The 24,835-nt window shown below is 41.7% G+C and overlaps 1 protein-coding gene across 1 annotated transcript in view; it reads right to left on the bottom strand.

Moving 5' to 3' along the window:
• Positions 1–7,758: 7,758 nt before the first annotated feature.
• Positions 7,759–24,835, bottom strand: part of LOC110522532 (uncharacterized protein C14orf132) — a 31,955-nt gene continuing 14,878 nt past the window's right edge. Inside the window, exon 2 of the mRNA XM_021600979.3 lies at positions 7,759–10,770. Within this exon, the coding sequence (XP_021456654.1) occupies positions 10,549–10,770 (222 nt within the window). The 3' untranslated portion in view covers positions 7,759–10,548. The remainder of the gene's footprint in view (positions 10,771–24,835) is intronic.

Genomic DNA, 24,835 nt, shown 5'->3' with positions numbered 1-24,835 from the left:
TCCCATAATGTCAAGCAAAGAGGCACTGAGTTTGAAGGTAGGCATTGAAATACATCCACAGGTACACCTCCAATTGACTCAAATGATGTAAATTAGTCCATCAGAAGCTTCCAAAGCCATGACATCATTTTCTGGAATTTTCCAAACTGTTTAAAGGCACAGTCAACTTAATGTATGTAAACTTCTGGCCCACTGGAATTGTCATACAGTGAATTATAAGTGAAATAATCTGTCTGTTAACAATTGTTGGAAAAATTACTTGTGTCATGCACAAAGTAGATATCCTAACCGACTTGCCAAAACTATATTTTGTGGTCAAAAGTTTTAGAACACCTACTCATTCAAGGGTTCTTCTTTATTTTACTATTTTCTACATTGTAGAATACTAGACATCAAAACTATGAAATAACACATATGGACTCAAGTAGTAACCAAAAAAGTGTTAAACAAGTTACAATATATTTAAAATGTGAGATTCTTCAAATAGCCACCCTCTGCTTTGATGACAGCTTTGCACAGTCTTGGCATTCTCTCAATCAGCTTCATGAGGTAGTCACCTGGAATGCATTTCAATTAACAGGTGTGCCACCTTAAAAGTAAATTTGTGGAATTTCTTTCCTCTTTGGGCTAGAGGGCAGAATTTTGACGCCTGGATGAAAAGCGTTCCCAAAGTAAACTGCCTGTTAGTCAGGCCCAGAAGCTAGGATATGCATATAATTGGATTTGGATAGAAAACACTCTAAATTTTCATAACAGAACTGATATGGCAGGCGAAACCCGAGGACAACCATGTTTCCAATGGCTGTCATGTTTATTATGAGGCGAAAACCTCCCAGATTGCAAATCCTAGGGCTTCCACTAGATGCCAACAGTCTTCCACTAGATGCCAACAGTCAAGAGTTTCAGGCTTGTTTTTAGAAAAATGAGCTAGAATTTGTAGTTTTTCTACGTGGCTCCCATTTTGGCTGTAGTGTTTTCATGCGCGTGGATGAGAGCGCCTTCTTTGTTGTTTATCTATGGTAAAGACAATAATGTTTCTCCATCTTAAATTTGATTGTTTATTTATGTATTAGGGTACCTGCGATTTGATTATAAATATTGTTTGACTTGTTTGGAGAAGTTTATTGGTAATGTTTGGGATTAATTTTGTATGCGTTTTGAAGGAGGGAAACCGGTGGATTATTGAATGAAGCGTGCCAGCTAAACTGAGTTTTTGGGGATATAAAGAAGGACTTTATCGAACAAAATGACCATTTGTGATGTAGCTGGGACCTTTTGGAGTGCCAACAGAAGAAGATCTTCAGGTAAGGCATTTATTTTATCACTATTTCTGACTTTCGTGGCACACCTGCCTGGTTGAAAAATGTTTTTCATGCTTTTGTATGTGGGGCGCTGTCCTCTGCAATTTCACCGGATGTTGTCAAGGTGGGTTGCTAGCAGAACTCCTGCGCCAGAAAGGTTCATGTGTTTGAGCCAATCAGTTGTGTTGTGACAAGGTAGTGGGGTATACAGAAGATAGAATTATTTGGTAAAACTATTTGCCATATTATGGCAAGAACAGCTCAAATAAGCAAAGAGAAACGGCGGTCCATCATTACTTTAAGACATGAAGGTCAGTCAATACGGAACATTTCAAGAATTTTGAACGTTTCTTCAAATGCAGTCGCAAAAACAATGAAGTGCAATGATGAAACTGGCTCTAAATGAGGACCGCCACAGGAATGGAAGATACCTCTGCTGCAGAGGATATGTTCATTAGATTTACCAGCCTCAGAAATTGCAGCCCAAATAAATGCTTCACAGAGTTCAAGTAACAGACACATCTCAACATCAACTGTTCAGAGGAGACTGTGGTAATCAGGCCTTCATGGTCGAATTGCTGCAAAGAAATCACTTCTAAAGTACACCAATAATAAATAATAAGAGACTTGCTTGGGCCAAGAAACACGAGCAATGGACATTAGACTGGTGGAAATTTGTCCTTTGGTCTGGAGTCCAAAATTGAGATTTAGGTCCCTGCCGCCATATCTTTGTGAGATGTAGTGTGGGTGAACGGATTGATCTCTGCATGTGTATTTCCCACCGTAAAGCATGGAGGTGGAGGTGTGATGTGTGGGGGTTCTTTGCTGGTGACACTGTCTGAGATTAATGTAGAATTTAAGGAACGCTTAACCAGCATGGCAACCACAGCATTCTGCAGTGATACGCCATGCCATCTGGTTTGGGCTTAGTGGGACTACCATTTATTTTTCAACAGGACAATTACCCAAAACACCTCCAGGCTGAGTAAGGGCAATTTGACCAAGAAGGAGAGTGATGGAATGCTGCATCAGATGACCTGATCTCCACAATCCCACGAACTCAACCAAATTGAGATGGTTTGGGATGAGTCGGACCGCAGAGTGAAGGCAAAGCAGCCAACAAGTGCTCAGCATATGTGGGAACTCCTTCAAGACTTTTGGAGAAGCATTCCGGGTGAAGCTGGTTGAGGGAATGCCAAAAGTGTGCAGAGCTGTCTTCAAGGCAAAGGGTAGTTATTTGAAGAATCTCAAATATTAAAATATATTTTCATTTGTTTAACACTTTTTTGGTTAATACATGATTCCATTCAGTTTTGATGTCTTCACTATTGTTCTACAATGTAGACAATAGTAAAAATAAAGAATAATCCTTGAATGAGTAGGTGTTTTAAAACTTTTGACCTGTAGTGTATATTCCATAATTAAATTCTTCTAATTTGAGGTTGTTTGTATTGTGTGTGTTGTTGTGAATTGTTAGATATTGCTGCACTGTTGGAGCTAGAAACACAAGCATTTCATTACACCCACAATAACGTCTGCTAAACATTTGTATGTGACCAATACAATTTGATTTGATTTAGATATTCCGTTTTTTTGTTTTAACTGTTTTTTCTTACGTAGGTTTAAGCATAATGATTATGGCTCTAGGTTTCAAGAAACATCTGTTAGAGGTGTTTGAAAAATGCTAAATTCGCCAACTTATGTTGACGGGGCCTAGATCCCTTCTGGATCACCCCCCAGCCGTCCTCACATACTTTGTGCCCACTCAGATTTTGGGGGTGCATGATGCCAGACTACAGTATTTGGATGTGTTCAGCATATACAAGTTCCATTGATGTTATTGATGAATCCATTTTGATAAAAATGTGTAGGAGTATTCACATGAGACACTGCCTTACATGGAGTGAAGAAGAACATAACACATTAGGATAATTCACCAAAGCTGTCAGGTCTTTCTACAGCCTGCAGCTTGAGATAATCTTATAACATTTTTATTGCACAAAATGTGTACCATTTTCCCAATGAAGTATAGGAGGATAAAAACTGATATCCTCATGGCACAATTTATTTGTGGAATTAAATATTTTATTTGAAAATGAAATCATTACATTTTTTGTCTTATTCTGAATGACAAAGCACTGCCACCTTCTGGTGTGATAAGTAGCTACTGTAGCATATCCGAGAAACTGGACCAAAGACAGTAAAGTCCAGAAGTGATGAATAGTTTTGCTGGCATCCAATCCATATTAACTGATTTATCAGAGACAAACCTGTTCAAACCTGAAATTTTGAAACCATTCAGTTTGATGTTGTCTCTCATTCTCATCCACATCAGGCTCACAAGGGTGGAAAATGTGTTTACCCGACTCTGATGTCAAACAGGTTCCACTGGTCTCAATCAATCTGCCAAAGAGCCGTCATGGAGGACACAGCCAAGCCTCATCTACCGTGTCAAGAACAAATAATAAACAGAGAGATCTGGGCCATCAATCTCGTCAGTAGGTTTAACAGGGGATTGATAGGTTAATCAGAGGAAGAGCCAAAGCCAAGCAGCTGCTACAGGGAACCTCTCCTTCACCTGAATGATTATGTTCTGAATGAGAAGGCTTTGTTTATACATTTTTTTATACTATTGTCACAGTGATAGACAAGTGCTAATTTAGCTTCTATTGTCACAAGACAACAAACCCGTCCAATATAATTTTCACTCTTTTTCTTTATGGGGCTAATCGTTCCTCTTCTTTCTGAATTCATCATGGCACTTGAGCTGCTTCAAAGCATGCTGTATTTGTTGGAAACTGTAATATTATCTCTTGAACATTGTTTTGGAATCTATTTATTAAACATTTTAGGCTATGGAAAAATCCATCAAGGTGAATCGAATGATGTTATGTATGGATATGATATTGGTAACACTATGGAAACCATATGGCTCTATCAGATTCCTCTGAGAAAGCGTTGCTATTATGGAATAAACTTGAAATTTCATGAATGAGCAAAGGTGAAAATTCGGGCATGACACTCTCATGTAAATTATCAAAATGCAGTGCTTTGGTGTTGTGTTTCAATTGGTCAACCTTCTGTTGACTTCCAGTTCAATGGCCAATCTGCTTTAAGCCTCGTTTAATCTTAATTAGAAGGGGAAAACAGCATCTATCATGCTTATAAGGGGATCTTCCTGACATCCATCAAGCAGGTTTACCTCCAAGTCAAATTTGCGCTCTATGACAAAAAGGGCAGGGATTATTTGTTAAAAAACAGTCATTTGGGGTTTTACGTTTGGATTTGTTTTCCTTTGGCAGAATGCACGTTCAATATACAGTCATCATTTTATAGTCTAGGGGTGAGTTGAGTTACATGATTGGACATGGAATTTCTACCATAGTAAAGCAATGGCAAATCAAAAATCCCATCCAGTGTAACATTACTGACATAGGAAGTCTGGATTGCTTTCTGCTGTACATACAGGAATATGTATTTTTTGTAAGTGGAGGTGTTGCCCAATAAATGACTTAATGAAATGTGAATGCACTTTCATTGATCCAATAAAGACAGGAAAGCGACGTGTATCTAGTAATGGATTCTGGCATGTTGCGTTGAGTGTGAACATGACCACTGAGGTGTTTCAGAAATGTTATGACTAAGAGGACAATACAAAATAGTGGAAAAGCTCCGGGAAATGACTCACTGACTAAAGCCAGGCATGGATTTGTCGTTCACACAAACAGATAAATACAATCCATTTTAGCAAAACTTAAACATTCTAGCTACCTTGACACCTGCATGGCGGAAGAAATATAGTGTGTCACTATTGCAAGCATCAATGAAGACATTCAAATCGACACTCTGCTGTGCTTTTACTGACTGCCCTTTGTGCACCCTGTTTTCAGCACTGGGATCAGGAGAGGGTTGGCTGGTCACGGCTTGCTTTGCAGCCCCAGTGAAGAGTGGTGTGTGCAGTGGGTCGGTGTTGGACGTGAGGGCTGTGCTAAGTGCGGCACAGCAGGGCACTGTGTGATGTGAATTCTCAGGAGGCAGCAGCTGTCCCAGAGGAGTGGAGCGGAGCAGAGACGGCGTGTCAGCTCAAGCCTGCGGTCCGTATTGTTGAGACGTCCAGATTGACTGAGAGTGTATCTCAGCATAATGAGTGGTTACACACAGCGGCCCCTGTTTCTCCTGCTCTCAAAGACTGGGAAAAGAGCTGTACCTTATCCCACTGAAATGAAAAGTTACTAGGTAGTACTTTTTCATTCTGATCAAATTTTTTGTTTAGCAATGGATCGAACCTGGGCTCATTTAGAGATTTTGTGACATATTGGGTTTCTGGCTCTTTGTGTCATGATTGGCTAATAATGTGAAAGTGTAGTGAGGTGGCAAGTTGTCTGCATCATTATCACTATATGATTATCTGACTTCTTGGGTTGAATGCAGCGTTTTAAATCAATGTCACCATATTACTCTGAGCTTTTCTCCATAACTGAGGAGCAATTTCTGTAGGCCACCGGCATTCTGTAGGCAAACGGCGTTCTGTAGCCAACCGGCATTCTGTAGGCCACAGGCATTCTGTAGGTCACCGGCATTCTGTAGGCAACCGGCATTCTGTAGGCCACCGGCATTCTGTAGGTCACCGGCATTCTGTAGGCCACCGGCATTCTGTAGGCCACCGGAATTCTGTAGGTCACCGGCATTCTGTAGGCCACAGGCATTCTGTAGGTCACCGGCATTCTGTAGGCAACCGGCATTCTGTAGGTCACCGGCATTCTGTAGGCCACCGGCATTCTGTAGGCAACTGGCATTCTGTCGGCAACCGGCATAATGTAGGCCACCAGCAATCTGTAGGCCACTGGCATTCTGTCGGCAACCGGCATAATGTAGGCCACCGGCATTCTGTAGGTCACCGGCATTCTGTAGGCCACCGGCATTCTGTAGGCCACAGGCATTCTGTAGGTCACCGGCATTCTGTAGGCAACTGGCATTATGTAGGCCACCGGCATTCTGTAGGCCACCGGCATTCTGTAGGCAACTGGCATTCTGTAGGAAACCGGCATTCTGTATGCAACTGGCATTATGTAGGCCACCGGCATTCTGTAGGCAACCGGCATTCTGTAGGCAACCGGTATTCTGTAGGGAACCGGCATTCTGTAGGCCACCGGCATTCTGTAGGCCACCGGCATTCTGTAGGCCACCGGCATTCTGTAGGAAACCGGCATTCTGTAGGCAACCGGCATTCTGTAGGCAACTGGCATTCTGTAGGAAACCGGCATTCTGTATGCAACTGGCATTATGTAGGCCACCGGCATTCTGTAGGCAACTGGCATTATGTAGGCAACTGGCATTATGTAGGCCACCGGCATTCTGTAGGCAACTGGCATTATGTAGGCCACCGGCATTCTGTAGGAAACCGGCATTCTGTAGGCAACTGGCATTATGTAGGCCACCGGCATTATGTAGGCAACCGGCATTCTGTAGGCCACCGGCATTATGTAGGCAACCGGCATTCTGTAGGCAACTGGCATTATGTAGGCCACCGGCATTCTGTAGGCCACCGGCATTCTGTATGCAACTGGCATTCTGTAGGAAACCGGCATTCTGTAGGAAACCGGCATTCTGTATGCAACTGGCATTCTGTAGGCCACCGGCATTATGTAGGCAACCGGCATTCTGTAGGCAACTGGCATTATGTAGGCCACCGGCATTATGTAGGCCACCGGCATTCTGTAGGCCACCGGCATTCTGTAGGGAACCGGCATTCTGTAGGCAACTGGCATTCTGTAGGAAACCGGCATTCTGTAGGAAACCGGCATTCTGTATGCAACTGGCATTCTGTAGGCCACCGGCATTATGTAGGCAACCGGCATTCTGTAGGCAACTGGCATTATGTAGGCCACCGGCATTATGTAGGCCACCGGCATTCTGTAGGCCACCGGCATTCTGTAGGGAACCGGCATTCTGTAGGCAACCGGCATTCTGTAGGCCACCGGTATTCTGTAGGCCACCGGCATTCTGTAGGTCACCGGTATTCTGTAGGCCACCGGCATTCTGTAGGCCACGGGCATTCTGTAGGCCACCGGCATTCTGTAGGCCACGGGCATTCTGTAGGCCAATGGCATGATAAAAGTAACCAGTCTATAATCGAAAAGTAATCTGTAACATCAGAGTTTAAAATACTAACCAGTAGAGCTTCTTATGAAACATAATGCAGCATTTCTGTGATCGACTGAAGTTGGGAAACTGCTTGGATATTGAAACACTCATCAATCATCTCCATTGGTAAATGCCATTCAGATTATTATCTCTGAACATAATAATAATTGCATGAGGATAATATTGACAATGACAGAAGAACATGAGAACATGCTAAATTACTCCTGTAACATACAGTATACTTGACTTATTTTAAGACAACTTTAATAACAATAGATAAAATACCATTTTCCTCAAGTATGATTCTGTGTTTCTGTGAATGATCACACCCAGCCACATTACATTTATTGATGACATTTACCAAACTACATTTTAATAGTACATACTTAATAACTGATACAAAATACCATAGTTACAGTGCAAGTGAAGAACAATGTGGATTATCACACCATCTATCTTTACAAATGGTATTTTCAGTAAGACCTTGAATACTTAGTTAATGAATTGGAACAACGTCATAATCAACTGCTCAGAGTATGCAGAGCGTACTCAAACATCCATGTATGTCTTCTGAGTTATTGTCTTGAAATAGTTTGCTGTTTGGACGATTTTATATGGATAATCTAGAATGGGGTTAATATCTGATTTCAGATCAAATCCATTTATGCCCAAATTAAATATATATATATATTTTAATTGAGCTTAATCTCATAAAAAAAAATCGTACTTCTCCAGAAAAATAGAGATTTCTTAATCAGGATATCACTAAGACCGCTTCAACAAGTCATCCATCTCTCCGTTAATGATTGATTAATAATGGACCAACTTATCACACCAAACCATATGCATAGAAGGTCTCATCCATTATAATCAAAAGGACATTGTACCCCCTATCCCAGGACTACATCACGCGGTGACCGTCCCTGCCGTCACAGTCAAACCACTGTCAGCATCCTAAATGGCGCCCTATTCCCTACATAGTGCACTACTTTTGACCAGGGCCCACAGTGTGTTACTTGGGGAATATGGTGCCATTTGAAAAGCAGACATTGACTATTCACAAGCTGTGACTGCATTAATGTTGTTTGTTTGACCTGGGGTCTGCTCTACGGTGAGGCAGAGACACATCAGAGATTTAGCCTCCCAGTCTCAACGCTACACTTAAAGGGGAGCTTAGTTTCTGGCTGCTGCAATTTAGAGAGTGACCTTGGGGTTTGGAGGTGTGGATGCCCTCTGTCTCTGAATCCCACCGCTGACACCAGTGTGCACCAGGGGCGCACAGTAAAAGCAGTAGACAACTATTCTGGCTCTCCGGGGTAAACACAATATGTGCAGAGCAGAGCTCTCCAATCCTGTTCCTGGAGAGCTACCCTCCTGTAGGTGTTCTCTCCAATCCTGTTCCTGGAGAGCTACCCTCCTGTAGGTGTACAGGAGGGTGGCTCTCCAGGAACAGGGTTGGAGAGAACACCTAGATGAGGGTAGCTCTCCAGGAACAGGGTTGGAGAGAACACCTAGAGGAGGGTAGCTCTCCAGGAACAGGGTTGGAGAGAACACCTACAGAAGGGTAGCTCTCCAGGAACAGGGTTGGAGAGAACACCTACAGAAGGGTAGCTCTCACGGAGCAGGGTTGGAGAGAACACCTACAGGAGGGTAGCTCTCCAGTAACAGGGTTGGAGAGAACACCTAAAGGAGGGTAGCTCTCCAGGAACAGGATTGGAGAGAACACCTACAGGAGGGTAGCTCTCCTGGAACAGGGTTGGAGACAATATGAAATGCTTATGGTATCTAAGGGCAACCAGCAGTAGAATACATATATGAGCTTTAGAGCTCAAATAGTTGAGTATCATTCAACCTATGTTATCTAAGTTGACTCTTAGTCTATAACATTATCAGCTAATGTATGATGTGATCGATGTCCACATGTAAAGAGCCTGTGTGTGTGTGTGTGTGTGTGTGTGTGTGTGTGTGTGTGAGAGAGTCTGTTGGGTAGATGTGCTAGGGAGTTTAGAGAGAGATAAACAGGTGTGCTGCACTGGGATCGAGAGACATGGTATCCTTGAGGCACATAGCGACAGAGATGCATCGCTATGGCAACTGGCTATTGTCACATCCAGGGCTCATTAAAACTATTTGGCTTGGAAGGCAGTTTTGGTTACAATGTGTTTTGAGACTATAAAGAGGAAGAAAGATAATACTCGATCAAAATATACATCAAGACCGACATTGAAATGGTTACAGCAGTCACATCAAGATGTATGTACACTAGACTTGAATCCAAGTGACTTCTAAGTGTGAGAAATGTTGTTTCCACAAGTAAACATCTGTGAAAAGTGTTCAAGGTGAACATCCATTCCTATAAATTGTAGTTCCCGCTCATATGGGTTTGAGGTCTGATAGGGGTGTTTAAGAGAAATAGATTTAGGTTACCCATACCATCTTAGATATAAATATGCTGGGAAAAGATTGTCTATTCAGCACTCAAGGCTCACTGAGGCAAAAAATAAGAGAAAAGCGGAGAACTAGATTAACTTAATCCAAAACTGATACTGTCAGGTGAACTATATTGTCATGCAGACAGTAAAGATCCTTAGACATTCTGTGTCTAGTATGTTTGTCATAAACTTCATATTTCGGGCAGATAGATGTAGAATACAGTAACGACTGTGATGTTAAAGACATGCTGAAACTTACCAGTGTTACTTTCCATACAATGATCTCTAAACGCTCCAAACAGCACATTACTAAGGTTTTATTATCTGAATATTTTACGTCCAATGATTTCAGAATTGACCAATGACATCTGAGGGTATTCAGAGTACATCACTGTTCACTATAACAGCACTAATGTATACAATATTCCATATGTTGACCTTTGGCTGCAGTAACATGACCAACTTATTACACATATTAATTTCTGTAATTGTGAACAATGCCTTGTCTTTCAAATGCTTGGACAAGATGCCAATGCAAGAATCATTCACTGTTCTGTAACAGTGTAGCCTTGAGAGTGGCCGTTGGCTGCTGTGGTGTTCCTATCTCATGTCCAAATGTCTTGTCCAGAAGCTTCCTCCTGCTGGCATGTCTCCATCATGGCTTCCACCACTCAGAAAGTGAAAGCGTACACCACTCCCACGACCACAATGTTCCCTATGGTGGCGGTGATTGCAATCCAAAGCCAGATGGCGTCGCGGGACATGGGCTCCCGCTCCGGCTGGTCATGGGCCGCCATAGAGGCGGCGTGGACGCTGGCCGAGGAGTTGAAAAGTGAGTGGTCCGTGCTGTCGTCATCATTGGGTGAGTCCATGAAGGCCCCCGCCATGACCGACTGAAAGAGAAAACAAAGTGTATTCAACTCAGAGGGACAAATATCGGAGTTTTGCACAGTGCTTTAGACTTAGAATTACACTCATTTCATGTATAACTGGAAACACTGTTTCCCTATCAATATAATCCAGAGGCCTAATCTTCTTCTCCCTTTCGATATTCATTAGCTATTCAGTTCATTTGTCTCCTTTCCAACGTTATCTTGGACTTGAGAAAGTAAATAGTCTGAAAACCTTGATGCTATGGCTCTGATTCATTGCGAATTCAGAACCCTTATCTAGAAAGGTGAAGCTATTTCAAATAGGCCAATGGAGCATATACTGTATATTAAGATTATTTGTAATACATTAAAACCTTTTCATTGAAAGCTATCTACAATAAGCTACTGGAATGTCAATGTTATGCTTTCTCCAGTGATAGTATGGAACCTATAGATTCCTACACCTACACATTCAGAACATACTCACAGTATCAATACTATCGACAGTAGGGAGGGGATGGCATGACAGAATCTACTATTCTTAGAAAATAATACACAGCTATACTCAGGTAGCCAAACCACCAAAATACGATAGGGGGATAAGAAAAGTGTTCTCCTTCACACAGTGTGTAGCCTATACAACACCCATACCAGAAAATGACAAATCTGTCACTGAGGTCCCCTCTTATTAGAGGTTGATGGAGATAGATGCGGTCCCATGTGGCTCAGTTGGTAGAGCTTGGCACGTGCAACGCCAGGGCTGTGGGTTTGATTCCCACAGGGGAGACGATTGGAAATAGATGCTGTTTCTCTGGATAAGAGAGTCTGGTAAATAATGTGATTGACAAGGCCTGTTTCTGTGAACCTCTTCTGTGGTGATTAGTCTGTCACATGTTAAGGTAATTTTCAGTAGAGGAAAATATGTATTTTGTGAACATTGTCTGAAAGAAAATGCTAAATGAGAAAGAGGGCATGGAGTACCAGATCCTTCATGAGTGCCTTGTTTTCTGTGATTTCTTTAGGGATTGACTGTTTGCTCATTTATAGCAAATTCATAAGAAAGGGAGTTTGTGTATTGTACAGTAGGGGTACATTAATAGTACAGCCAGAGTGACAGATTGAAGTCCCTAGAGACCTGGGCCCGTTTCCACAAAGAGTTTCAGGGTAGCAGTGCTGATCAAGGATCAGGGTCCAGTTTCATAAAACATCTGAAGTACATTTTCCCCTTCTTTTCCCTTAAAGTTTCTTTACACAAACCACTTTTAAGGTGAATTTCCCCCTTAAATTAAGTTAACAAGTTAAGGGTGCCCATGAGGTTCTTTAAGTGCTTCATTCAGTATACTGTAAACAGAAATTATGGAGGTGAATGTTGCTTTCCTCTGTCCTGGTTTCAAAAGGAAAACATCCACCAGCTAGCTAGGTACTTGGTTAAACCATGGAATCTGTTCACTCATGACTGCATGGCCAAGGCACGACTCCAACACCATCACTAATTTAGCAGACGACACAACAGTGGATGGCCTGATCACGAACAACGATGAGACAGCCTATAGGGAGGACGTCAGAGATCTGGCCATGTGGTGGAAGAACAACAACCTCTCCTTCAACGTGATCAAGACAAAAGAGAAGATTGTGAACTACAGGAAAAGGAGGACCGAGCATGGCACCATTCTCATCGACGGGGCTGTAGTGGAGCAGGTTGAGAGCTTCAAGTTCCTTGGTGTCCACATCACCATCAAACTATCATGGTACAAACACACCAAGATAGTTGTGAAGAGGGCACAACAAAGCCTATTCCCCCTCAGGAGACTGTAAAAATTTGTCAAGGGTCCTCAGATCCTCATAAACGTTCTATAGCTGCACCATCGAGAGCACTGGTTGTTTTACTGCCTGGTACACCAGGCGGTGTCAGAGGAAGGACCTAAGAATTGTCAAAGACTCCAGCCACCCTAGTTCTCTTTGCTACCGCACGGCAAGCAGTACCGGAGTGCCAAATCTAGGTCAAAAAGGCTTCTTAAGGGCTTGTAAGTAAGCATTTCATCGTAAGGTCTACCTGTTGTTTTCGGCGAATGTGACAAGTAAAAATTGATTTGATTTGATTTATCCATGGCTACAAAGCTAGCTACCTAGTTAGCTTGACATGCTAGAAAGTAATAGAAACAAGATGAGTAACTAAAATTATCTTCTGAATCAATTTGTTTCTCCTGTCATGAATGTAAAAGTCATATTTTGCAATATCCCAAAAGAAATGTGATCTCTTTAAGAGGACATTCAGTGAATCAGGTCGTCTCCATGATAACCGGAGACTCCACCTGTTCAAATAATCGTATTAATTATAATCAGAAAGGCCAAACGTATCCTAGATCAGCCCTATTGTGAGTTGCTTTGTGGATAAGGGCCCTGATCAAAGAAAGGGCTGTAATGACTTTTCTGTAGATGTGTCTGTTTTTCATGTGTCTGTTTTCCACCTGACTGCTCCAGCTATTCACACCTCAATGAGAATCAATAGAGAGGAATTAAAGAGACAGCTCACCCACATGTCAAATGTATTTCATCTCATGCCCAGTGGGAAAGCTATGGAGTATTACATCTTAAGGATGTAATGTCATGGTTGAAAACTGGTTTTCTGGTTGAGAAGGTGTAAAATAATCAGGCTACCCGGAAAAAGGCAATGCGTTACCGATATGTTGGTTATTAGGCTTACCCATTCAATTCTACATCTGTGGTGAAAGGTGGCAGAGCTAGAGAGGTGTTTGTCAGACCATGAGACATCACGAAAATCGGTCTTGTCATTAAAACGGAAAGTGCCTTCGGAAAGTATTCAGACCCCTTGACTTTTCCACATTTTGTTCCGTTATAGCCTTATTCTAAAATGGATTAAATACAAAAAAGGTCCTCATCAATCTATACACAATTACCCATAATGATTTAGAAAAACAGGTTTCTAGACATTTTTGCTAATTTATAAAAAAAAATGTAATAACACATTTACATAAATATTCAGACCCTTTACTCAGTACTTTGTTGAAGCACCTTTGGTAGCGATTACAGCATTGAGTATTCTTGGGTATGACGCTACAAGCTTGGCACACCTGTATTTGGGGAATTTCTTCCATTCTTCTCTGCAGATCCTGTCAAGCTCTGTCATGTTGAAAGGGGAGCATTGCTGCACAGCTATTTTCAGGTATCTCCAGAGATGTTAGATTGGGTTCAAGTCCGGGTCTGGCTGGGCCCCTCAAGGACATTCAGAGACTTGTCCCGAAGCCACTATTGCATTGTCTTTGCTGTGTGCTTAGGCTCGTTGTCCTGTTGGAAGGTGAACCTTCACCCCAGTCTGAAGTCACTGAGTGCTCTGGAGCAGAGTTTTCATCAAGGATTTCTCTGTACTTTTCTTCGTTCATCTTTCCCTTAATCCTGACTAGTTTCCCAGTCCCTGCTGCTGAAAAACATCCCCACAGGATGATGCTACCACCACCTTGCTTCACCGTAGGCATGGTGCCAGGTTTCCTCCAGACGTGAAGCTTGGCATTCAGGCCAAAGAGTTCCATCTTGGTTTCATCAGACCAGAGAATCTTGTTTCTCATGGTCTGAGTGTCCTTTAGGTGCTTTTTGGCAAACTCCAAGCGGGCTATCATGTGCCTTTTACTGAGGAGTGGCCATCTGGCCACTCTACCGTAAAGGCCTGATTGGTGGAGTGCTGCAGAGAGGGTTGTCCTTCTGGAAGGTTCTGCTATCTCCACAGAGGAACTCTAGAGAAGTGTCAGTGACCATCAGATTCTTGGTCACCTCCCTGACAATAGCCCTTCTCACCTGATTGGTCAGTTTGGCCGAGTGGCCAGCTCTAGGAAGAGTCTTGGTGGTTCCAAACTTCTTCCATTTTAGAATGATGGAGCCCACTGTGTTCTTGGGGACCTGCAATGCTGTAGAAATGTTTTGGTACCGTTCCCCAGATCTGTGCTTCAATACAATCCTGTCTCGGCGCTCTACGGACAATTCCTTCAACCTCATGGCTTGGTTTTTGTCTGACATGCACTGTCAACTGTGGGACCTTATATAGCCAGGTTTGTGCCTTTCCAAATCATGTCCAATCAATTTAATATAACACAGGTGGACTCCAATCAAGTTGTAGAAACATCTCAAGGATGATCAATTGAAACTGGATGCACCTGAGCTCAATTTCTTGTCTCAAAACAAAAATACATTTTTGAAAAATTCTAAAAATATTTTTTTCAATTTGTCATAATAGGGTGTTGTGTGTAGATTGCTGAGGAAAATGTTTTATTTAATACATTGTAACGTAAAAAAAATATAGAAAAAGTAAATGGGTCTGAATACTTTCCGAAGGCACTGTATTAGCATCCAAACAGTTCGACCTACAAATCATGAAAGGGGAGACTCATGAACCCGATGGTGTTCTCCCTTTCATTATACGACCCCCACAAGTGTCACGGGACTCCTCTATATGTAACCGGTACTAGTAAAAAATTATAATGGTGTCTAATGGTTTTGTGCCTACCCAAAATGTTTTTTAAATATGTGTAAAAAAATATATGTGTAAAAAACAAATGTTCTTGTATCTCGTAGAAAAAGGACAAACACTTAAAATCTTGTTTCTTAATATTTTGTTTTTGACTGTCTTTTTTGCCATTCATGAATGAGTCATTTAACACGTTTCTCTGGGCTATAGCAGTAAAGGGCAGATTCAAACCATTCAATTGAAGAGAAGATTCAAACCACTTGAAACAGAATTGGGGAATGTGAACAAAGGATCAAAGTAAATGGTTTTGAAACATTATTTTTTTTAAAAGCTAAGTACCCTGTTAACTAACGACTGCTTGATTGCTATTTAATGCTGTCAATAATTTAAATTCAATAAATTCCTTACAAGGTTAACTAAGAAAAACTGCAATGGCATAAAAGTGTTGTTTCCATCACTGTTCCTTATTTCATCTTCTTAACATCACTGTCATACACACACACACACACACACACACACACACACACCCACACACACAGACACACACACACACACACACACACACACACACACACACACACACACACACACACACACACACACAGACACGTAGGCACACAACAACCCGACTGCCCCAGAGACCTACCCTCAAAGCCTGTGTGCCTTTGAAGACAAACCATTCTGTCCGAATGAGAGATGGAGCCAACACTTGCTTATTCGTTAACATTGGATTACGCAAGTTCAGCTCCAACTAACCATTAAAGTGCTACGTTCAGGGTAATAGAGGTGTCTGTCACAGCCATAACGCCTTTTTGAAATGGCTTTCTGGCATATATATTGGCTTCCCAGTGTAGACAGTGCTAACTCACAACTGAGACAATAATTAAGAGACATCGACAAGATGCTAGGTCTGGAGCCTTGGTACTCCCCTGGCTAGGCGACCTAGATTTATGAACTCAATTCAGTTGATTTTCGACGCTCGCTCTTCATCACTGTCACAATCACATTCTACGTAAATCTCTAAGTGTACAGTTGGTCTTTTTATTCATTGTGCTTTCTCCGCCTCACAATTTATTGTCTTGCTCTGGTGCTCGTATTTATTTTGTTAGGATACCCGCTGATCCTTTACATAATAAATGTGAAAAGAAGTGTAAGATGCATCATTCACAATATCGCTTGTGTTAAATATGACCACTTACTGTAGTATACAGTAAATTACGCTAGCACATCCATAGAACACCATACTTCTGTCCATTTTTTAACAGGAGAGAAAACAATGCATTTCAACAGAGCTCCCATAGGAGTGAACATCCACCTCTGGTCTCTTGGCCCTCCCACCCTTATGGGAGGTCAGCTCCTGCTCAGCGCAGTCAAAGCTCTTCTCTGTTCTTATACCCGAATGGTGGAAACAGCTTCCCCCTGATGCTAGGACAGCGGAGTCCCTGTCCATCTTCCGAAAACGTCTGAAATCTTACCTCTTCAGTCTTGTTCCCCCTTGCACTTGTCTTTTCCTACTAACACTGACTTTTCTGATGACTTCTGTATTCAGGAAAAAATTACTTGCTACAACTGTGATATGTGGCTGTCTCACCTAACTATCTGAAGATGACTGTAAGTCAACTGTACGTCGCTCTGGATAAGAGCGTCTGCTAAATGACTAAAATGTAAATGTAACATCAACAGAAAACCAACCACATCCTGGTATGAGTGTCAGGATAGTTCCTGTATGTCAGTGGCTGTCAACCCTACAGCCTGGACTGGAGCATATTTGTTAGAGAGCACTTTAGGATTCTTCTTTACAATGCATCTGTCAGAAGCAGTCACTGTTTCTTTACGTTTCTGCGGGCAGTTCCTCAAATAAGCCTTCAGCCTGTTGTTAGTCATGGCACTTTGCTCTCAGTTCACTGGGGCTTCTTTACAATACACTACTCTGATGATACAAACTAGGTCCAAGAGAGATACTTGTGTAAAGAGACGGATCTAGATTCAAATCTCTCTTTAAGAGATGTCTCCCACACTACCTCCAGAGGTAGACATCTACACCGTCTGAGTGGTACAGTGCACAAGGGCTCTTCCACATCACATGCCCTTTCAATAATGACCTTATTTACATTAATACCAAAAAACAACATTTTTGCTCTGTTAACCAAATTGAAAATGGAAGGCTTTTAAAATATCCACACATTTGTGAATCATTGCATTAATCAAGTGTGCAACATTGTGTGCAATATAATATGTCTTAGCTGAGAAGCATCTGCATAGTTTGAATTGCTATCCCTATTTTGTTTGTCTATATACTATGGTATTTACGGTATGCTAATAGCTACACTCACACATGAAGCAGGCCACACCACAGCCAAGGTTATTGTAAAGAGAAAATGAGCAAATCTGATGTTGAAGAGTGATAGATCTCACTAGACTTATGTTAGTAATGTAAATTGCCCTCAAATGATCTTCTGTCCTATTCACCGGTTGCACCTCCATTACTCGGTGCCCAAAAATTGTGATAAATCCAGTCAATCTGGAAGGAGGCTAGCAACTTTTTGTCTCATTTACACTATAGTGTCCTGGAAAGAGGATGACATTTCTAAAGTAGACAAATATTTAGTAGAAAACAACTTTGCCATCATCATCTTGTCAAATTTTCTTTAGACAGATGACAATGTTGTCATTAGCTATCAAAGATTGTAAAAAATGTAAAACAATGCTAAAGTTAGCTAGCTAAAATCCAGTGATCTCCCCTCAATCTTAGATAGCTAGCTAAAGTTATACTGCATATGAAGTCAGCATGGTGACATTAAAACGATGACAAAAGTTTTTCCTACTAATTATTTACCTCCCTTTGAAATATCATTGTATTTCCAAGCCACTGTAATGTACTTCTGATTAAATCTTCATCAGCGCTCATTAACAATGCATTGAGTAGAATTCGGGTATCAGTCCAAAATGAATGTTCAAAACAATATTGTGACGAAATGTGCAACCCATGAATAGCCAGAGGATTCAGCAGGAAGAAAAAGGATGTAACGTGTTCAATCGCAAGTGCAGAATCAATAGCCCAAAGCTCCTGTTTGCTCAGCGGAAACATAGAATGAGCGCTCACATGTCCACTTTGAACTGAAAACATAGTAATGACACTGAGCACTTCCATCAGCTGTACATTACTCACCTGTGAACAGCACTCACTCTTATTAAAAAATCAGTCTCTTGTACAAATGGATTATTGAGACAATGGGTTTCAACTCTGACAATCTCCTCTCTTCTCCTAAACACACTGAAAATATCATCCATTAACTACAGGCTACTGTGTACACTCATTCAAATGTTTGGTATTTGGTATGGTATTAGGATCCCCATTAGCTGTTGCAAAAGCAGCAGCTACTTTTCCACACAATGCATGAAACATAAAACATGACATAATACAGAACATTAATAGACAAGAACAACCCAAAGACAAAACTACATATATATTTTTTTCAAGGCACACTTAGCTTTCATATCAATACATACACACAAACTATCTAGGTCAAATAGGGTAGAGGCGCTGTGCCGTGAGGAGTTGCATTATCTGTATTTTGAAACCTGGTTTGCTGTTTATTTGAGCAATATGAGATGGAACGGAATTCCATGCAATAATGGCTCTATATAATACTGTACGCTTTCTTGAATTTGTTCAGAATTTGGCGACTGTGAAAAGACCCCTGGTGGCATATCTGGTGGGGTGTGTGTGTGTCAGAGCTGTGTGTATCAGAGCTGTGTGTAAGTTGACTATGCGAACAATTTAGGATTTTCAACACATTGTTTCTCTCTTCAACTCTTTGCCAAGAAAGACTGGCATGCATAGCATTTATATCAGCCCTCTGATTACAATGAAGAGCAAGACGTGCCGCTCTGTTCTGGGCCAGCTGCAGCTTAACTAGTTATTTCCTTGCAGCACTGGACCACATGACTGGACAATAATCAAGATAAGACAAAACTATAGCCTGAAGAACTTGCTTGTTGGAGTGTGGTGTCAAAAAAGCAGAGCATCTCTTTATTACGGACAGACCTCTCCTCATCTTTACAACCATTAATTCTATATGTCTTGACCATTACAGTTTACAATCAGAGGTAACGCAAAGTAATTTAGTCTCCTCAACTTGTTCAACAGGCACACAATTCATTACCAGATTCAGCTGAGGTCTAGAACTTAGGGATTGATTTGTACCAAAAACAATGTTCTTAGTTTTAGAGATGATCAGGACCAGTGTATTTCTGTTCACCCTTTCCAAAACAGACTCCAACTCTTTGTTAAGGGTTTCAGTGACTTAATTAGCTGTGGTTGCTGATGAGTATATGGTTGAATCATCAGCATACATGGACACACACACTTTGTTTAAAAGTCATTGGTAAAAATAAATAAATCTTCTTATTATCAATTTATTTCAACCAATCATCAGTCATTTGTGTCAGTTCAGTACATGTTGAGTGCCCTTCTCTATAAGCATGCTGAAAGGAAATAGCATTGTATTTTGTCAAACACCATTTTTCCCAAACGTTTACTAAGAACTTACAGCTTGTTCCAAGCCATTATCATGCTTTCATTCATACAAACCAAGCAGGGAAAGCACACACGTCTACAGAAAATGCCCCAAAGCATGTGTCACCCATTTAACAAGGCTGTAACTGTATAATTATTGAGGGCACTACATGCCTTTGAAACGTCCACATACTGTAGGGCTGGAACAATTACTGTATAGTTGTGTGACCGATGATTATGGATCAAGACCGCCATGAAGATAAAATCACTGTCATAAAAATACACAGTACCAGTCAAAAGTTTGGACACACCTACTCAATGGTTTATCTTTATTTGTACTATTTTCTACATTGTAGAATAATGGTGAAGACATCAAAACAATGAAATAACACATATGGAATCATGTTGTAACCAAAAATAGTTAAACACATTCAAAAATATTCTATATTTGAGATTCTTCAAAGTAGCCACCCTTTCTTTGCCTTTTTATTTTACCTTTATTTAACTAGGCAAGTCAGTTAAGAACAAATTATTATTTTCAATGACGGCCTAGGAACAGTGGGTTAACTGCCTGTTCAGGGGCAGAACAACAGATTTGTACCTTGTCAGCTCGGGGATATGACCTTGTGTCAGGCATATGTGTATAGGTGGCAGGGAAGTCAGGCGCAGGAGAGTCAAACAGAGTGTAAAATGGAGTATTTTAATAATGTCATAAAAACATGCTCCATAACACTAAACAGGAAAAGAACATAAACAAATATGGGTACGAAGACCCGTCGCGCAACAACAAAAACAACAAAAACACTACACTGACAATAAACAATCTCTGACAAAGACATGAGGGGAAACAGAGGGTTAAATACACAACAGGTAATTAATGGGATTGAAAACAGGTGTGTGGGAAGACAAGACAAAACCAATGGAAAATGAAAAATGTATCGATGATGGCTAGAAGACCGGTGACGTCGAACGCCGAGCACCGCCCGAACAAGGAGAGGCAACAACTTCGGCAGAAGTCGTGACAACTTGCAACGTTTCGGTTACTAGTCCAACGCTTTAACCACTTGGCTACCCTGCCGCCCCATGCCTTGATGACAGCTTTGCACACTATTGGCGTTCTCTCAACCAGCTTCATGAGGTAGTACCCTGGAATGCATTTCAATTAACATGTGTGCCTTGTTAAAAGTTATTTTGTGGAATTTCTTTCCTTAATGCGTTTGAACAAATCAGTTGTGTTGTGACAAGGTAGGGTTGGTATACAAAAGATGGTCTTTACCAAATAGAGCTAATTTATAACAACAAAAAATAACGTTTTCGTCTTTTGAGCTTCTAGTCATGAAATCTATGCAGCCTACTCAATCACTTTTTATAGGAACTGTTTACAGGCCTCCTGGGCCATGTACAGCGTTCCTCACTGAGTTCCCTGAATTCCTATCGGACCTTGTAGTCATAGCAAATAATATTCACATTTTTGGTGATTTCAATATTCACATGGAAAAGTCCACAGACCCACTCCAAAAGGCTTTCGGAGCCATCATCGACTCAATGGGTTTTGTCCAACATGTCTCTGGACCTACTCACTGTCACAGTCATACTCTGGACCTAGTTTTGTCAAATGGAATAAATGTTGTGGATCTTAATGTTTTCCCTCATAATCCTAGACCATCGGACCACCATTTTATTACGTTTGCAATCGCAACAAATAATCTGCTCAGACACCAACCAAGGAGCATAAAAAGTTGTGCAATAAATTCTCAGACAACCCAAAGATTCATTGATGCCCTTCCAGACTACCTCTGCCTACCCAAGGACGTCAGAGGACAAAAATCAGTTAACCACCTAACTGAGGAACTCAATTTAACCTTGTGCAATACCCTAGATGCAGTTGCACCCTTAAAAACTAAAAACATTTGCCATAAGAAACTAGCTCCCTGGTATACAGAAAATACCTGAGCTCTGAAGCAAGCTTCCAGAAAATTGGAACGGAAATGGCGCCACACCAAACTGGAAGTCTTCCGACTAGCTTGGAAAGACCGTACCGTGCAGTATCGAAGAGCCCTCACTGCTGCTCGATCATCCTATTTTTCCAACTTAATTGAGGAAAATAAGAACAATCCGAAATGTATTTTTGATACTGTCGCTAGCTAACTAAAAAGCAGCATTCCCCAAGAGATGATGGCTTTCACTTCAGCAGTGATAAATTCATGAACTTCTTTGAGGAAAAGATCATGATCATTAGAAAACAAATTACGGACTCCTATTTAAATCTGCGTATTCCTCCAAAGCTCAGTTGTCCTGAATCTGCACAACTCTGCCAAGACCTAGGATCAAGAGAGACACTCAAGTGTTTTAGTACTATATCTCTTGACACAATGATGAAAATAATCATGGCCTCTAAACCTTCAAGCTGCATACTGGACCCAATTCCAACTAAACTACTGAAAGAGCTGCTTGCTGTGCTTGGCCCTCCTATGTTGAACATAATAAACAGCTCTCTATCCACCGGATATGTACCAAACTCACTATAAGTGGCGGTAATAAAGCCTCTCTTGAAAAAGCCAAACCTTGACCTAGAAAATATAAAAACTATCGGCCTATATCGAATCTTCCATTCCTCTCAAAAAAATGTAGAAAAAGCTGTTGCACAGAAACTCACTCCCTTCCTGAAGACAAAAAATGTATACGAAATGCTTCAGTCTGGTTTTAGACCCCATCATAGCACTGAGACTGCACTTGTGAAGGTGGTAAATTACCTTTTAATGGCGTCAGACCGAGGCTCTGCATCTGTCCTCGTGCTCCTAGACCTTAGTGCTGCTTTTGATACCATCGATCACCACATTCTTTTGGAAAGATTGGATACCCAAATTGGTCTACATGGACAAGTTCTGGCCTGGTTTAGATCTTATCTGTCGGAAAGATAGCAGTTTTTCTCTGTGAATGGTTTGTCCTCTGACAAATCAACTGTAAATTTCGGTGTTCCTCAAGGTTCCGTTTTAGGACCACTATTGTTTTCACTATATATTTTACCTCTTGGGGATGTCATTCGAAAACATAATGTTAACTTTCACTGCTATGCGGATGACACACAGTTGTACATTTCAAAGAAACATGGTGAAGCCCCAAAATTGCCCTCGCTAGAAGCCTGTGTTTCAGACATAAGGAAGTGGATGGCTGCAAACTTTCTACTTTTAAACTCGGACAAAACAGAGATGCTTGTTCTTGGTCCCAAGAAACAAAGAGATATTTTGTTGAATCTGACAATTAATCTTGATGGTTGTACAGTCGTCTCAAATAAAACTGTGAAGGACCTCGGCGTTACTCTGGACCCTGATCTCTCTTTTGACGAAAATATCAAGACTGTTTCAAGGACAGCTTTTTTCCATCTACGTTACATTGCATAAATCTGAAACTTTCAGTCCATAAATGATGCAGAAAAATGTATCCATGCTTTTGTTACTTCTAGGTTAGACTACTGCAATACTCTACTTTCCGGCTACCCGGATAAAGCACTAAATATACTTCAGTTAGTGCTAAATAAGGCTGCTAGAATCCTGACTAGAACCAAAGAAATTGATCATATTAATCCAGTGCTAGCCTCCCTACACTGGCTTCCTGTTAAGGCAAGGGCTGATTTCAAGGTTTTACTGCTAACCTCCAAAGCATTACATGGACTTGCTCCTACCTATCTTTCCAATTTGGTCCTGCCGTACATACCTACACATACGCTACGGTCACAAGACGCAGGCCTCCTAATTGTCCCTAGAATTTCTAAGCAAACAGCTGGAGGCAGGGCTTTCTCCTATAGAGCTCCATTTTTATGGAATGGTCTGCCTACCCATGTGAGAGACACAGACTCGGTCTCAACCTTTAAGTCTTTACTGAAGACTCATCTCTTCAGTGGGTCATATGATTGAGTGTAGTCTGGCCCAGGAGTGTGAAGGTGAACGCAAAGGTTCTAGAGCAACGAACCGCCCTTGCTGTCTCTGCCTGGCCGGTTCCCCTCTCTCCACCGGAATTCTCTGCCTCTAACCCTATTACAGGGGCTGAGTCACTGGCTTACTGGTGCTCTTCCATGCCGTCCCTAGGAGGGGTGCGCCACTTGAGTGGGTTGAGTCACTGACGTGATCTTCCTGTCTGGGTTGGCACCCCCCCTTAGGTTGTGCCGTGGTGGAGATCTTTGTGGGCTATACTCGGCCTTGTCTCAGGATGGTAAGTTGGTGGTTGAAGATATCCCTATAGTGGTGTGGGGGCTGTGCTTTGGCAAAGTGGGTGGGGTTATATCCTGCCTGTTTGGCCCTGTCCGGGGGTATCTTCGGATGGGCCACAGTGTCTCCTGACCCCTCCTGTCTCAGCCTCCAGTATTTATGTTGCAGTAGTTTATGTGTCGGGGGGCTAGGGTCAGTCTGTTATATCTGGAGTACTTCTCCTGTCTTATCCGGCGTCCTGTGTGAATTTAAGTATGCTCTCTCTAATTCTCTCTTTCTTTCTCTCTCTCGGAGGACCTGAGCCCTAGGACCATGCCTCAGGACTACCTGGCATGATGACTCCTTGCTGTCCCCAGTCCACCTGGCTGTGCTGCTGCTCCAGTTTCAACTGTTCTGCCTGCGGCTATGGAACCCTGACCTGTTAACCGGACATGCTACCTGTCCCAGACCTGCTGTTTTAAACTCTCTAGAGATAGCAGGAGCGGTAGAGAAGCGGTAGAGAGATACTCTTAAGGATCGGCTATGAAAAGCCAACTGACATTTACTCCTGAGGTGCTGACTTGCTGCACCCTCGACAACTACTGTGATTATTATTATTTGACCATGCTGGTCATTTATGAACATTTGAACGTCTTGGCCATGTTCTGTTATAATCTCCACCCGGCACAGCCAGAAGAGGACTGGCCACCCCTCATAGCCTGGTTCCTCTCTAGGTTTTTTCCTAGGTTTTGGCCTTTCTATGGAGTTTTTCCTAGCCACCGTGCTTCTACACTTGAATTGCTTGCTGTTTTTTTTTTGTTGTTGCTGGGTTTCTATACAGCACTTTGAAATATCAGCTGATGTAAGAAGGGCTATATAAATACATTTGATTTGATTTAAGTCCAA

The sequence above is a fragment of the Oncorhynchus mykiss genome, chromosome 4 (assembly GCF_057628025.1).
Source record: "Oncorhynchus mykiss isolate SJ-2025 chromosome 4, ASM5762802v1, whole genome shotgun sequence".
Taxonomy (NCBI): Eukaryota; Metazoa; Chordata; class Actinopteri; order Salmoniformes; family Salmonidae; genus Oncorhynchus; species Oncorhynchus mykiss.
The sequence above is the reverse complement of the archived record's forward strand: the minus strand, read 5'-3'. Positions and strand labels throughout refer to the sequence as shown.